General features: G+C 41.3%; 1 protein-coding gene across 1 annotated transcript in view; it reads right to left on the reverse strand.

Annotated features, from left to right (window-relative positions):
- LOC126335330 (spermatogenesis-associated protein 20) overlaps positions 1-16521 on the reverse strand; it is a 293157-nt gene that overhangs the window by 216301 nt on the left and 60335 nt on the right. Inside the window, exons 7-8 of the mRNA XM_049998487.1 lie at positions 14301-14513; positions 9110-9302 (exon numbers count right to left, since the gene is read on the reverse strand). Coding sequence (XP_049854444.1) covers positions 9110-9302; positions 14301-14513 — 406 coding nt within the window. The remainder of the gene's footprint in view (positions 1-9109; positions 9303-14300; positions 14514-16521) is intronic.

Below are 16521 nucleotides of genomic sequence, written 5' to 3' on the forward strand. Positions count from 1 at the left end.
ATGAAACCTGAAATGTTCTGTCAAGAGGGAGGCAGGGTCGCTTCCAAAAAATTGCCAGGAATGGCAAGTGGCTGTCAATATGCCAGCTCAGTGGCAGAAGTTCCCAGGTCAGTTTTGTGTACAATCCGAAGGCCTAGTAGTATCAGGGGTAGGGCAGTGGACCATTTGGAAGAATAACATGTGAGAGCGGCTTTAAGTGTGCAGTGGAACCACTCCAACATGCCATTAGATGCAGGGTGGTAGCTGGTGGTGTGTTGGAAATTGGAGCCACAGGTGGCTGTCGGAGATCGGAAGAGGGCCGAGATAACTGGCACCCACAATCTGTACTGAAGTTGCACGGGCACCGGAAGTGGGACACCCAGGTCAGAACAAAGGCTGCAGCCACAGTTTCAGCTGAAATGTCAGGGATGGATTGGCCTCCAGCCAGCAAGTAAATCTGTCAATAATAATCAGCGGATACCGATATCTAATGGAGGAAGGTAGTGGGCCAACAACGTCGAGGTGAAAGTGCATGAATCAGTGTCGTGTGAGGAGGAAAGGCAGCCACAGGGAAGTGAACATGCCATCTGACCTTGGTGCACTGGCACAGAAAACAGAACTGGGCCCCAGTTGCTGCACTCATAACGGATGACCGACCACACGAAGTGCTGGTTCATGAGGGAGGCCTGCGTGCATGAGGCTGTGAACACAGTCAAATGCCAGTTTATGGAAGGAAGGAAGGAATAAGGAGTAGGAGCGATAGTTGGAACTGTCATATTGTGAAAAAACCATGAGATCATCACACCAGATCTTACAGTCAGAGCTGGGTATGGATCTTAGCTTGAGGTCGAGGCCAGAGTCAGCATTCTGAAGGGTGTGGACTACGTCCAGGTCTCGTTAGCAGTGTCCCGGGCATTGCTGTCTAAAGGTTGGGTGATGGCGCAGGTGCAACTAAGGCAATTGATGTCGACAACATGCCAGATGTTGGTAGTGAATGAGATCTGGTCTATGTCTTTTCTGCAAAAACCAGAGGCGAGGGGGCAGTGGTCCATGAAGATCGTAAAGACGCGTCCCTCAACTGAATGTTGAAAACAGAAGATGGCTTCATGGGCTGTGAGTAGTGCGAATAGGCATTAGAGAGCTTGGGTGAAAAGAAGGTGAGCAGTTGCCACATGTTATCCACATACTGTTGTAGGGCAGCCCCGATAGCCATCTGGTTCACGTATGCCACTAATGGGAAGGGGGCACTAGGGTAGGGGTGGGCCGAAAGGGCATTACTTGGGAGGTCCCGTTTCATTTTCTCGAAGGAACATGGCCTGGGTCCAAGGAACCAGTTTGTTGCCTTTCTTTTTATCGCTATGGAGTGCTGTAGTAAGGGGCTCTTGGGTGTCAGGGCCATCCTTAAGATGGCGACTGAAAAAGGTGACCATGCCAATGAAACACTGGAGGCCTTTAAAGGTAGTGCGGTATGGAAGGTGCCTGTACTGTCTCAAGGACAGGGGAGAAGCCAGCAGCAGAGACAAAGTGTCCAAGGAATTTGACCTCACTTGCCCCAAAAATGCATTTTGCCATGTTGAGGCTCCCTCTAGCTCTCTGAAGTAGGAAAAAATTTTGCATAGGTGTTGGTGGTGTTCGGTAGGGGCCTTGGAGTAGATGAGTATATCATCCAGGTATGCGAAGCACCCCAGTGTGCCTCAGACGATGTTGTCCAAAAGTCACTGTCATTTTTATGCAGCACTGTGGAGGCCCGATGTCATGAACGCACTCTCAAAAAGGCAGAAAGGTATGGTTATGGCTGTTTTCCAGTCTCAAAGAGGCCAAAAGGTATGATTATGGCTGTTCTCTTAATGTTCTCTGGGCTGACTGGGATTTGTGTGCAAGCTTTAGTGCAATCTATCTTACTGAAGATAGTAGCTCCTGAGATAGTGTTCTTATAGGTGCAGAGGAATGGGACAGGATAGTGGTCAGCGATGGTCCAGGCATTGAGTTTACAGTAATCACCACAAGGGACACAGGAACCACCCTTCTTGGGGCCTAGGTGAAGAGCTGAAGCCCAGGGGCTTTTGGGTGTGCAAACTACGTCGGTGGTGAGCACCTCTTAGAACTCCTTTTGTATGATTTTGCACTCATGAATGAGGGGGGGGGGGGGGGGGGGCAAGAATGGCAGAAAACCTGCAGGGCAATGGTTGTGGTGATGCAACACATAATGTCATGCTGAACATTCTAGTGGGGGGGGGAGGGGGGGGAGGGGGCACTGCGTGCTGGCTGGCTGGATGAGGAGGAGAAATTCTGCAAGGAGCTGAGCATATGGGCCTGAAACTGCCACTGTTTCTTAGCAAAACACATGGCAGGGCAGAAGCTGTAGCAAATGGTCCTTTCAGAGGTGCCATCGGGTCCTACCAGAGGTGTTGTTAACTAAACGAGGCTTCGCAACACCAGCCAGCAGGCTGTAATGACTGAGGAACTTGGCACCCAGAATGGGGTCACTAATGTCTGCAACTGTGAAAGTCCACTGGAGTTCGCATTGTAAGTCTAGATTGAGTGAGCAGGTATGCACATTGTAAGTAGGGATGGCCAAGTTGCTGGTAGCAGTAATGAGGAGGGGAGAGTAGGATCTGGGCTTTAGTAGTAGTTTGCAAGGAAATATGGACAAGCTGGAGCCGGTGTCGACGAGGTAGTGGACAAGGGAACTAGTGTCATTCAAACCCCATATGAAGAGGTGCTGTGAAGTGGTACAGCAACAGGGCATGGCTACTTCCAGTGGTTGCCATGATTTGGGGACCAGGAACATGGAGGTCCGCAGCTGGTCATGTTCTAGCCAAACCTTTGGCTGTACCAGCAAGTTGTGCCTAGTTCATGATGGTTGTCAAGGGGGTGGTTAGAACCGTGCTGATGGGGGTGGCTGTTTCTGCCTGGACTGGCATCACATGCTTGGAGGCAGTCAGCACATGATGGCAGGTGCTTGAGGTGCAGGTGGGTGACACTGGTGGTAAGTGCTGCCATCTCAGAGCTCAGGCACCTCAGGTCGGGGGCCTCCATCCTGAGTGGAGGATGGTTCGCAGCAGTGGGTGCGAATGACATACCACATGCGGTGGCTTGGGTGGGGCAGGAGGGGTGGGTGAATAGCCAGCTGAAGCTGCAGGCTGACAGCCAGCATTCCTTACTGCAGATGCAGCAGAGAAGAAGTTCAGGGTTTCAAACCATTTATTGGTCACGATCATTGCATCACCTAACGATACAAGGGTGTGCAAGAAAAGGAAGCCTGTATGGGGACAGGATGGTACAAAAGCCAGTAGTTTAAGTGCAGGCCTCTGGGGTGGATGTGTGGCTCGCCGAGTGCTTGGATGTGATCCAGCAGCAGGGATGGGCACACGTCGTCGCACTGCTTGGATTACAACACATTATGGGCCCATTGCAACTCCAAAGGTGTGAAACTGGATATGATGCATTCTTTTAATTTAGTGTAGCTCCTGGACAGGGGTGGGTGTGAAATAACATCCCAGGTCTTGGGCGGTGATGGTGAGGTCAATGTTGCCGTAAACAATCCCAAATTTCGTTCCATAGCTCATGATACAGAAACCTGTGAAAACTGCCTCGATAGAAGCAAACCACAGGCATAGGGCTCACAGTTTGAAGGGGGGCAAGTGAGCAGTCACACAACCACAGAGAGTCTGCAGAGTCAGGTGCTGGGTGCAGATGAGTCAAATGTTTCTGTAGTGCTGACAGCTGCATGTGAAGCTCCGACACCTCTGAAGTGCTTTTAGTTGCTGGAGCAGGAGCAGTAATGGGGGGCTGCTAGCTAGAGAGCATGTAAGGCATACTGCCACAGGGGTGGGAACATTTTCCGGTGACATTGTGACTTAACAGTGCAGGCAGCGTGTCACAGTATGTGGGTTGGTACTGAGAGCAATATTGCAAAGAAGAAGGTAGACAGAACAAGCATAGTAAGGACCAGGCAATACAATCTCTGCTGTGTGTTGTTGTGGATAGCAGTGTAAAGTATGCAGCACGGTAAACTGTGGTTTGTCTGGACGCACGCGTCAGCTGCAGGTACGGAACGGAGGAGCACGGTAGAGCACACAAGGATCTGGTGGATGTGGAGGGGCTTGGGAAGGCTGCAGATGGAGACATTGGTGCACTCGAACATAGGGTGTGTGTGGAGGCTTGCAGGATGGGAGCGGTGATGCATGCAGGAGGATGGGTGTGTGGATAGATGCGGGTAGGGGTCGAGAAGGTGAGCGGCGGGTGGTGGTGTGAGTGGAATCCGGCCGACCTAACGGGAACTGATTTCATTACCACATGGGGCTGTACTAATCCGAATAATAAAAAAGAAAAAACAGCATGTTTTGGCCGTGACACTATGCCTTTGATTTCGCAGCGGTCACCAGTAAAGGGACAATTTAGGTTCCGAAACTTCCTGGCAGATTAAAACTGTGTGGCCGACCGAGACTCGAGATCAGGACCTTTGCCTTTCGCGAGCAAGTGCTCTACCATCTGAGCTACCGAAGCACAACTCACGCCCGGTCCTCACATCTTTTCTTCTGCCAGTATCTCGTCTCCTACCTTCCAAACTTTACAGAAGCTCTCCTGCGAACCTTGCAGAACTAGCACTCCTGAAGGAAAGGATACTGCGGAGATATGGCTTAGCTACAGCCTGGGGGATGTTTCCAGAATGAGATTTTCACTCTGCAGCTGAGTGTGCACTGATATGAAGCTTCCTGGCAGATTAAAACTGTGTGGCCGACCGAGACTCGAACTCGGGGCCTTTGCCTTTCACGGGCAAGTGCTCTACCATTTGAGCTACCAAAGCACGAATCACACCCGGTCCTCACAGCTGTGGCTAAGCCATGTCTTTGCAGTATCCTTTCTTTCAGGAGTGCTAGTTCTGCAAGGTTCGCAGGAGAGCTTCTGTAAAGTTTGGAAGGTAGGAGACGAGATACTGGCAGAAGTAAAGCTGTGAGGACCAGGCGTGAGTCGTGCTTCGGTAGCTCAGATGGTAGAGCACTTGCCCGCGAAAGGCAAAGGCCCCGAGTTTGAGTCTCGGTCGGCCACACAGTTTTAATCTGCCAGGAAGTTTCATATCAGTGCACACTCCACTGCAGAGTGAAAATTTCATTCTGGAATTTAGGTTCCCTTTTATGCTTCTAAGGGGCATACAAGCCTATAGCGGTGCACTTATTAAGAACAATAACAATAAATAATGGGGCATACTGAAAGAACTTCGAGAGCTGGTTTGGAGATATTAGCCCTGAAAGCTAACAACTACAGTGAAATACAACAAGTTACTACTTCTTAATCAAGGAGGGCCCACCTCATTCATGGTGGAGTCTTGGAATGGGGCAGATTGTGAATGGCCTTTGTCAGGCATCTCCTTGTGGTATGCTTGGTGGCAAAGGCGTGTCAAAACTGTCAGGGATGGAATGGTAATAAACACATCTGGTACTCCTGACACACACTGGCACTTCACTGCACTATTTACACCACACTGCACGCAGTATTCCAGGTGTTGATACCTGGGGGACAAAGCAGGCACCTGGCAACAGGCTTTGTGAAAGTGCTGTCAAGTAAAGCATTTTAAAAGAACACTGCTCAGGAAGATAGTGTAGAAAATGTGGTAGTACTCCTCTTGTTAAATTAATCATGATGAAACACTGACATTGGATGTGGGATAAGAATCCTGCTGTTTGTGTATAAACCGGCAATGTGAGCTATGTGGCATTGTGCAGGCGAGCTGCCAAGAGCACAGTCAGGAGATGTTGCCCCATCAAAGCAGAAGAAGAGAAGGCTCTGCGATGGCTTGGCAGGCCTGGCATTCAGAGAACGTGGCCATCTAAGCTTTACCTCTGGCTGCAGTGACCAGGACGAGTGTTGGGGGGGGGGGGGGGGGGGGGGGATGCGATGATACCTTGGCTGGCAGCACTTGGCTAATTGCTGGTTTTCAGTGTGTGCAGCCCATCATCTGCTGTTACAGGTGGAGATGATGGAAGAAGTTGCCATAATCTATCAGCACTGATATGTTGATGACACACTACTACCAGTAGACGGAGATGACTAAGACATAAAAATGATCCACCAGCAACTTAACAACTTGTACCCTAACATAAAATCCACAATGGAAATAGAACAAAACAAACCCATACACTTTTTAGACCTAAAAATAAGCAACAGCAGCAGCAACCACAAATTTGAAATACATAGAAAATCTGATATGATTGACATAATCATAAATAAAAATTCTTTTCATCCAAATTTGAATAATTACAAGTAGTTCAGATCAATGATTAATACAATTTTATTTTGAAGTTCCCTCCTGATAATAATGTGATACAAAATGAAACAAAAATGCTATGAAAAACAGCTCAACAAACTAACTTCAACCTGAAAATGGTGCAAAAATTATGTGAACAGCATATAAAACCAAAATCAGATGGTATATATAAAGAAATAATATTAAAAATAAAAAAAATTGCAAATAACCTACCCATGTTCAACATCATACATAGGCCAAATATCAGACAAGATGAACAATTTGGTAAGAAACAAAAAAATAATATCTTCACTTTTTCAAATAAAGGCATCTACAAAAATTTCTTATAACAACTGCAATAAATTTTATATCAGGCGGATAGGCAGGCAGGCAAGAATTTCAGAATCAGATTTAAAGGACACACATGAGACTGCTAAAGTAATCAATCCACATTTTACATGCATGTAAAAAGCCAAGAACATAAAGTAGAAAATATTAAAAATGCCCTAAACATTCTACACAAAGTACCTAGAGGACATACTATGAATATTTTGGAGGAAATGGAAATTTAGACTCGGACAGAAAAGTACCCATAAGATATCCTCAACAAACAACAGACTTTCAACATGAAAAGCCCTTGAAAATTTTGCTGACATAGTACAAGAAAATGGGTAAATTATTGTGATAAACACAAAACAGTAGAACACTATTCATTTATGGAAAAATCATAAAATACTATCTCTGTAAAATTGAACGTAATCACTGACTTTCCAAAAAATAGAAACTCCATTGCGAACATATACTATCACTGGAGCCAAAGCTGTCAAAAATAAAAATAAGAAAACCAACATTGACACTCCACGATGCCATATGGAAAACATCATGCCAGCTAAGACATAAGCAGAAGGTGTCACTTGCAGACACAGACTAACGTAGACATAGGAAACAATATTGTACCTATTATACCATCTTCACAGGTAGATCTAATAATGATAACAAGCGGAAATGAGCTCATCATGTAATTTGTACAACTATGAGTAAATAAATAAATAAATAGACTTACCAAGCAGGAAAGCACCGGTAGACAGGCACAATAAATAAAACACACACACAGAATTTCTAGCTTTCGCAACCAACAGTTGCTTCTTCAGTAAAGAGGGAAGGAGAGGGAAAGACGAAAGGATGTGGGTTTTAGGGAGAGGGTAAGGAGTCATTCCAATCCCGGGAGTGGAAAGACTTACCTTAGGGGGAAAAAAGGACAGGTGTACACTCGCGCACACACACACATATCCATCCGCACATACACAGACACAAGCAGACATTTGTAAAGGCAAAGAGTTCAGGCAGAGATGTCAGTCGAGGTGGAAGTACAGAGGCAAAGAAGTTGTTGAAAGACAGGTGAGGTATGAGCGGCGGCAATTTGAAATTAGCGGAGGTTGAGGCCTGGTGGATATCGAGAAGAGAGGATATACTGAAGGGCAAGTTCCCATCTCCGGAGTTCGGATAGGTTGGTGTTGGTGGGAAATATCCAGATAACCCGGACGGTGTAACACTGTGCCAAGATGTGCTGGCTGTGCACCAAGGCATGTTTAGCCACAGGGTGATCCTCATTACCAACGAACACAGTCTGCCTGTGTCCATCCCACATCCTTTCGTCTTTCCCTCTCCTTCCCTCTTTCCTGAAGAAGCAACCGTCGGTTGCGAAAGCTATAAATTCTGTGTGTGTGTTTGTGTGTTTTATTTATTGTGCCTGTCTACCGGCACTTTCCCGCTTGGTAAGTCTTGGAATCTTTGTTTTTAATATATTTTTCCCATGTGGAAGTTTCTTTCTATTTTATAAATAAATAAATAAATAAATAGTGCAGCAAAAAGCTTGTACTTAAAATAAAATTTGTGTATTTAGCCTCATCTGATTAGAGGTATCAGGCCCTCTTTTGCATCAGACCAGGATTTCGCACACACAGGACCTTTTTCACATTATTGTTACTTCTAAGAAATAACAATTTTAATATGAAAAATAGTAATAAGCAGGAGGTTATTGAAGAGTTGGCTGACTGTTGCTGAGAATTACTTCAAGAAAGTGGCTGAACAATGGAGTCAAACGCAAAGGAACAGGCAATGAAATAGGTATTTCACTGCACTGCCAAAAACTTTTAAAAATTGAAAACCGGGGTTAAAATTTCTGTATGGTCACATTACTTAATTTCTTGGCTAGAACTCATTAGTATAATAAGGACATACATGATTCTGTTTGAAAAGCACATACACTGGGTTTCTTGTTATCTGCAATTAAAGTCAACTGATTAGAACTCTTATGCACTGCCTTACAAATATACTATTTGGAAAAGAATTGAGAAGCTATTGGCTTGAAATACCAGTCACTGCAACAGAACACAGTTCAATCAATAAAGTAGCATCACACAACCTGAAATTCACAAAAATTTAAAAGATTAAAGGGATCATGGGGTCTGAGTGTGGATCTTATAGCACACAGTAAAAGTACTACGAAAAGCAAGTAGTATCAGATGGTTAAAACAAAAAAGGGATGATCATTGAAACACAGAAAAAAACATTACATACTTAATCACGACATTAATAATGAGAAACATCATAAATCACTGTACTCTCATTGTGCATGATCTGCATTTTTCTTTTCTATGTTATCTTAAATAAAATTCATGATGATGACAAAACTATGCCAAAACATATTTAAGAAAAAATGATGTTTTGCAATAATTAGATATACAACTCCAACAATCTTTTGAGATTAATCATATAGGAGTATAAGACACAAATTTATAAAAACAAACTAAACACTGCTACTTGTCAGAATACATTTTATACTACCACCAAGTTCCAAGTATAATTTAAAGCAATAATTACCATTCCAAGCTGTAAGCATCTTGCTGTCCAAATGGGGTCTAGGCCTTTTTTGGCGAGCTTCATACAAAATATTACAACCTTCTTTGAGAAAGACTCGTGTTTGTTCCAATGTAAGTTTAAAATGTTCAGCTGTCTCTTCCTCACTTCCTTCAACTATTAAAACATTCTGCCCCTTCAGTTCATCATGAGGATCCTACATTTGAAATTGGTGAAAACAAGGAACAGTTAATAAAAACTCTTATAAAGTTCACAAAAAAATTGATATGATGAGAAGATACAACTAAAAGTATAATGGGTACCAATATCTTGGCTAATTTTCATAACTAAGAAGTTAAATGTGACAGGAGTTCAAAAAGTAAGTTACACATTATTGTGGCAGGTCAAGTAACTTTTATTGAATGCTGCACTACACACCAAAGAGACATAGATACATGACACAATTTTCCAACATAATCATCAGGTCTCTGTAAACAGTGGTTGGAGTGTTTTAACAATCATTAAATTCCTGGAAGGTAAAAATTCATTCCTTGGTCATCTGAGAACCTCTGTACGAGTACCCTAGTCGCAGGAAAATCTCCTTCCCTTCAGGTGTTCTTTCAGCTTGCTGAAAAGATATAAATCACATGGTGCGAGATCTGGATTTCCAAATCAGTATTGCCCACATCTGTGTGACCTTGGTCAAATTGACAGATCCATTTCACTATGGCTGGATATGACAATGCACTTGGCCCATACACAGCCAACATATCCCAGAGACACTGTGAGCAATTTACACACCTAAGAATCATATTGTCCAGTGTACAACTTTGGAGTACACTTCCAGTTTCTGTGTCATTTCAGTCGCACACTGTGATGATGCACCTGTTACCCACACCAAAGCAGATCTGTGTCTGTACTCTCTTCTAACATTGCACCATTCTTGTTGTGTAAGGCATTGTATGATATGTAATTTACTTTCTAACATTCTTTTATATACTCCTTAAAAAGAAAGAAAGAAATGAAAATGGAAAAAATGAAATGCACCACAAAAAAATTATCTGAATGGGGCAGAAATCAGTAGATCTTATGCAAGCATACAGACAAACAAATGATTGCAACTTCAGAAAAACTGAACGATTTATTCAGGAGAAAGAGCTTCACAAATTGAGAAAGTCAATAATGAGTTTGTCCACCTTTAAAGAAGAGGAAATCTTTTAAAATTTACCTGATTATATCCTTTGAGAAATGCAGTATGGGCCACCTTCTTTCATAAAGCCGCCACATGTGATAACGTAAGTCATGTACTCTGTCCACCTGGCTATGAGTCATGGTGTGGCTATTAGAGGGCTTTTATTCAAGGTAAGACCAACAAACATAAGCAGTCTTTGCCATTTACTATAATGGAAGTTGTAAAACCTACATATGAGAGTCTTAGTGACAGAAAATTATTAGATAATTGGTATTCAAAATCCTAATGAGAGTTTCAACAATTATACATGGGGGACAGGTACCAAAAACAGTTCTGGTAGAACTAAATACTTCCAAAATAGTTGTGCTGGATGCTCTGCTGGGTTTAATAATGGAACAGTGTCAATGTTTAATGTTATATAATTGATGTGAGTGTCTGGTGGACTAAATACAGTAGCGCTCAAAAATATTTTGACAAATATATTAATTGGATTAATTAAAAACAAATATGAATCATTAAATTCAGTAATTTATTTCATTAATGGATATTCAATGTTCTATAGAATAGTGACCAACTATCCCTTGTTCGCAACATAATAGAGTGTAACCTTTTTTAATGAGGACAACGAAGGCGCAAATGTATTTTGATATTGTTGGGAGGAGGGGGGGGGGGAGGAGGGGGGGAATTCTTAACATATAATTATTGTCAACCATAGTAAGAAAATAAATATTTAGTGGGATATCCCTTGGCTTTTATGACAGCCTCACACCATGCTGGCATTGAGTCGACCAACTTTTGGAATTTGGAACCGATGAATCGAAATTTTATCCCACTCAGTTTTAAGAGCTTCAAAAAAATATTTTTTTATTCTTATTCTGTGACCCAACTCCTCCCACAGTTGTTCTATAGGATTCCAATCCAGACTTTGACTTAGACACTCCAAAATGTTGACGTTTCGCATTTAAAAAAATCGCTAATGTACTCGGACTTGTGCTTGGTAACGTTATTTTGTTGAAAATACCACCCAGCTGGCCTGTGGTGTTTAGCATATGGCAGTGTTTGAGTCTTCAATACTTTTTCATAAATGATCTGATCCATATTACCTTCAATTTGAACTAACTGTCCAACTACAGAGTGTGAGAAACATCCCGAAACCATCACACTGCCATCTCCATATTTGACCGTGGGAATTTGGAACCAGAATTCGATCTTTTATTTACAGGGTGTTGAAAATACTTGATACAATCAGATTACATTAAATTAAATTTTCCATCATCACTCCACAGAATTTTAGACCAGTCTGAACTTGACTATGATCTGTGTCATTTTGTAAATCCAAGTAGGGCCTTCCTGACTTTTTGATTGGTCTTAGTCCATGTACTCCAAAGAGTTTCAAGTGTCATTTGACAGAGGAAACATGAATGTAATCATTATATTTTCCTTTCAATTCTCTTTGTATCATTACAGCCGACTCATGAACATCACTTGTTGAAAAGTTTTTTATGATATGATTGTCTTCAGGAGACGTGTTTTTTGGACGTCCATAGTCAGGCTTATTTTCAACAGTCTTTTGTTTATTATACATTTTTTTCCATGTACGAACGAGCTGATGAGACACTCAAAATACGACCAACTTCAGTTTGTTTCAGTCCTTGCTTTAGTGTACTTATCACTGCATTTCTAAAGTCACTGGAATATTCCTTACGTTTCAGCATATTGAAATAATCACTGTAAGTAAAATCAGTAGAAATCAGACCTAAGAAGCAAATGACATCCATGAATTCACGGAGAAAACTGTGTGTCAAAATACTTTTGAGCTGGTTGAAAGTCACATTCATCTGACAGCATAAAGTGTACACAAACAAGTCCCAATCTGAGACCTTCAAATAATCACAGTTATACTGCTCTCCACTATACCCAATACATTGTCTGATAGTGCTTTATTTTAAGAGGAATAATAACAAATGTTATGTTGTCAAAAGACTTTTGAGCACTACTGTATGTAAAGAACTCTAATTGCAATGACTGCAGAAGACTCTTCGAAGCAGAGAAATCAGTGCTGAAAGTCGCCAAAGAAGCAAGAATAAGAAGAATAATTCTAGAAAAAGAAGGAGGAAGAACAACACCAGAAAGAAGATGAATATGGACCTGGGATGCATTAGTGTTACACAGGTTAGATAGAGAAACAAGTTTTAACTTTAATTTTCTGAAAGTTCACTTTTCTGATGTTCTGGTACACATTGGTTAAAAAGCTACTAAAGGCAGAGAGCTAAAATTTTGTTTACTGTCCTGAAGTAGACTATTCTTATGGCTAAAATTTGAAAATTAATGATTTTCCACAGAAAACAATGTGTGTTAATTACTGAAATGTTTGATAATCATTATTAAAAGAATTTTTGAACCATAATTTATGTCAGCAACATCTTTTTAAAAGTCAGCTTTAAAGATACTAACAAAAGATCTCCCAGATATAAAATAAAGCTTCTACTTTCTTTTTATTTCAAGATGTGGGTACCTACAAGGCTCTATCCAAAATTTTCAGGAGTGGTGCTGCCATCTGTTGAAAACCTTACCTTTGGCCTAATGGTCACCATCGTCCTCGAAGTAGTTTCCATCCGCACGCACACACCAGGCCCAGCACTTCTGCCACTGGTCAAATGTTTGCTGGAAGTCTTATTCTTTGAGGGTGTTTATCACCACCAGCAATGCTTCTTGAATCCTCTATAGAGTGTCGAACCGACGGCCTTTCAACTTGAGTTTCAGTTTTGGGAATAGTGCGAAGTCGCAAGTTGCCAAATCTGGTGAGTACGGAGGGTGGGGTACAACCAACATGTTGTTTTTCACCAAAAAGGTCCTGGTGAGCAAGGACGTGTGACAGGATGCACTGTTATGATGCAGCAGCCAGTTCCCTTGATGGCAAAGTTCGGGCTGTCGTCGCCACACGTTTTCACAGAGCGGTCGCGAAACATCACAGTAGCACGTGGAATTCACAGTTTGGTTGGGTGGGACGAATTCTTTGTGCACAATTCCCTTGGTATCAAAGAAAATGATGACCATGCTCTTCACATTGCTCTTCACCTGTCTCACTTTTTTGGGTCTTGGAGAGCCCAGGCTCTTCCAATGGGATGATTGTTGCTTTGCCTCTGGGTCATAACCGTAAATCCAGCTCTCGCATGACAAGAAGATTGGATCATCAGATGCTGTCTGACAAAGGTCCGTGCACACTTCAACACACTGTTTTGTTCACGAATCCATCAAAAAATCACCACACACAAAACACAGAGTATTGCGGGGAAATCGCTGTGAACATGCTGACTCAACAGATATGCAGCTCTTGCCCCCTAGCGATGAAAAGATCTACTACACCAACTTTCCAGATGGCAGCACCAGTCCCAAAAATTTTGGATACCGCCTTTTATACTGTACATAAATAATTAACATGCTTTATTTTATGCCCAACACAAAATACAGTGCACGAAAAAGTGTGAGATCAAAAGCTGTGGTTCATACATCAAAATGTTCCCAAAAGGTCTGTTGAAAGATAGTAATCATTACATGGACTTCCAATTCCTATTCCTTGAGCTATGCTATTTAGGAACCTGAGACTTTTTTTCAAGATTTGCCCTTGTGTTAACAAAACAGTCCCTTTAACTAAGAAAAAAATAACCGAAACAATTCATGTAACAGTTCAAATTACCGAGACTTAGATAGCTGCTGACTTCAAATTATAAAATGTTTGTGAATACTCTGTCATGGCAATAGATTTGATTTATCAAATATACAAAAAAAAAAAAATACAGAATTAACTCAATTTATCAAGCTTTTGCCAAGGAATGAGACAACTTGTTTCATTTATTGACAAGTCTGATTTATCAAGGTTTGAATTAGCAAGAGTTGACTGTATATGGGTAATTATATAAGTACATATCACAATGTGTATTACCAAGAAAGAATATGTGTGTGTGTGTGTGGGAGGGGGGGGGGGGGGGGGTCAAAACATATACAAATTTCCCAAAATATTACCTGATATGGGTTTACATTTCCTCCTGTTTTCACACAATAATGGTAGCAAAAAACATCCCCTAAAGTGGCAGAAGTTGACATTTCTGGTAGCGATTTTGCTAAAAGTCGTTTAATCTCATCGAAAGTCCATACACAGAATGCTCCTTCTTTTTTCTTCTTAGAATCATGAGTTGGATAAGAATCTGCATCCTCAGCACTGTAGAATCCTCCAGACTGAAGAAAGATTTTGAAAAAATTTTAGTACACTATTAAACATTAGTCAGATTTTCAAAAATATTCACACTGATTTTCAAGTCATTGTAATTTCCACAAGACATCACAAAAGTAATACATCTACATCAACATTAATGTTCTACAAGCCACCTGCAGCTGTATAGTAGAAGATACTTTGGATATCATTTTCATTTTCCCACTTTCTGTTCTGTACACAAATGGTGAGTGGAAAGAACAACTTTTGGAAAAAATAACACTCTGTCTACAGATAAAAATGATAGCCATATTATATACTTGTTTTTCTTCATAATGTCTACACAATAGGCAGTATATGGCAAAAAAAAGCATTCATGATATGTGTTGTCATGTGTCAGTATGACAATGCATTTCACAGGTGCTTTGTTTGTTATATTCCATGTGCAATGAATAGATTTTTGAAGATGTCCATTAAAGAGTCAAAACCAGTAATTACTGTACTCCTGCTCTGTGATCCTATCCAAAACAAAAAGAAATGTGAAAGAACCATTCTTAGTAAGTCTCGACATGAGCTTCAATGTGACTGGTTCCTCATGCTTATTTTACAAAAAATATTAATAGTAAAATATAGAAGCTTCTGAACTATGGCTTTAAAGAAGAGTGCTGAATATAGGTAGATAGATAAAATAACAAATGAATAGGTGCTGAATCAAAATGGAGTGAGAAGGTCTTAATTGCACCCAAATAGCCATATACAGTTACTTTGCTTAACATTTTACATTTACATTTACATTTTACATTTGGCATATTCATTTACCAATTTCACTCTTTTACTGCAAAGTTCTATGTGATATCGTTCACAGGCTTCATTACACAGTTCACATACACATGTTGTGGTTGTGTCGTGATAAGTTTTGTTTTTGCAAATTAGATGATCAAAGCCGTGAATAGAAAGTCTAGTTACGAAATGGCAGAGCTCAAAGTTTGGTGCTGTCCATGAGTGGTTCTTCATTGCTTCAGTGCCATATTACTCTGGCCATATTTTTTCTCGTTTGTCCTCCATAATATTTGGCTGCTTTCTGGAAGCCCCGGTGTGCAGCATCATCATATATCGAAGTTTGATGTCTTCAATTAGGAATGTCTCTCTCACTAGCAGGTACACTAGTCTAGCTCTTGTTGTCTTTGAGAGACTTAGTGCTCTTTTTACATACGTCGATTTTACCTTTTTATAATGTTTCTAGATTTTTTTCTGTCAGGTGGCCCCATATAACCTCCATCCCATAGGCCAGGATTGGCAAGATTTTTGCGTTGAATTATTTCATGGCTGTTTCTAGACTGAGTACGTGGATGTTTTTGATGTCTTGTATTGCTATTATTGCTTGGGCTGTCTTATATTGCTATTATTGCTTGGGCTGCATGTTCTGTTGTATGTTTTGTGAAGCATTTGACTGTTGGTTGCAATGTCACCCCTAGGTATTTAAAGTCTAATGAGATTTTTATTTTTTTGCCCTCTGATGCTGATTTCCGCATTCTTGGGTGTTTTGCCCCCTTTTCTGAAAATTACCATTTCTGTCTTTGTTATATTTATGTGTAGTTTGTGTTCACTGCACCATTTGTCTATTTTCCCAATTATTTTCTGCAGCTTCTGTATATCTGTTGAAGCTACTGCTATGTTGTCAGTGTATGCATATACATATAAATCTTCTTCATTTTCTCCAATTCGGAGTACTTCTTCAGTGGCAAGAATGTACAGCAAAAGACTCACTGGGTCACCCTGTAAGACTCTGTTCAATTGTAGAATGAGGTTCGAAAAAGAGAGGTTGTCTGATATTGTGATTAAGTTGTATTTGAGGATTGAATTGATTAATCTTGCCCATATGCTATCTTCTCCCATCGTGTTTTCCAGTTTTCGGACTATGAGATCTCTTTCCAGTAGGTCAAAGGCTTTGGTAAAGTCTATGAACACTGTGTAGAACATTTGTTTCTTTTGTAGCACTTCACCAATGTTGTTTAGAAGAAGCCTGACTGTCTT

The sequence above is a fragment of the Schistocerca gregaria genome, chromosome 2 (genome assembly GCF_023897955.1).
Source record: "Schistocerca gregaria isolate iqSchGreg1 chromosome 2, iqSchGreg1.2, whole genome shotgun sequence".
NCBI lineage: Eukaryota > Metazoa > Arthropoda > Insecta > Orthoptera > Acrididae > Schistocerca > Schistocerca gregaria.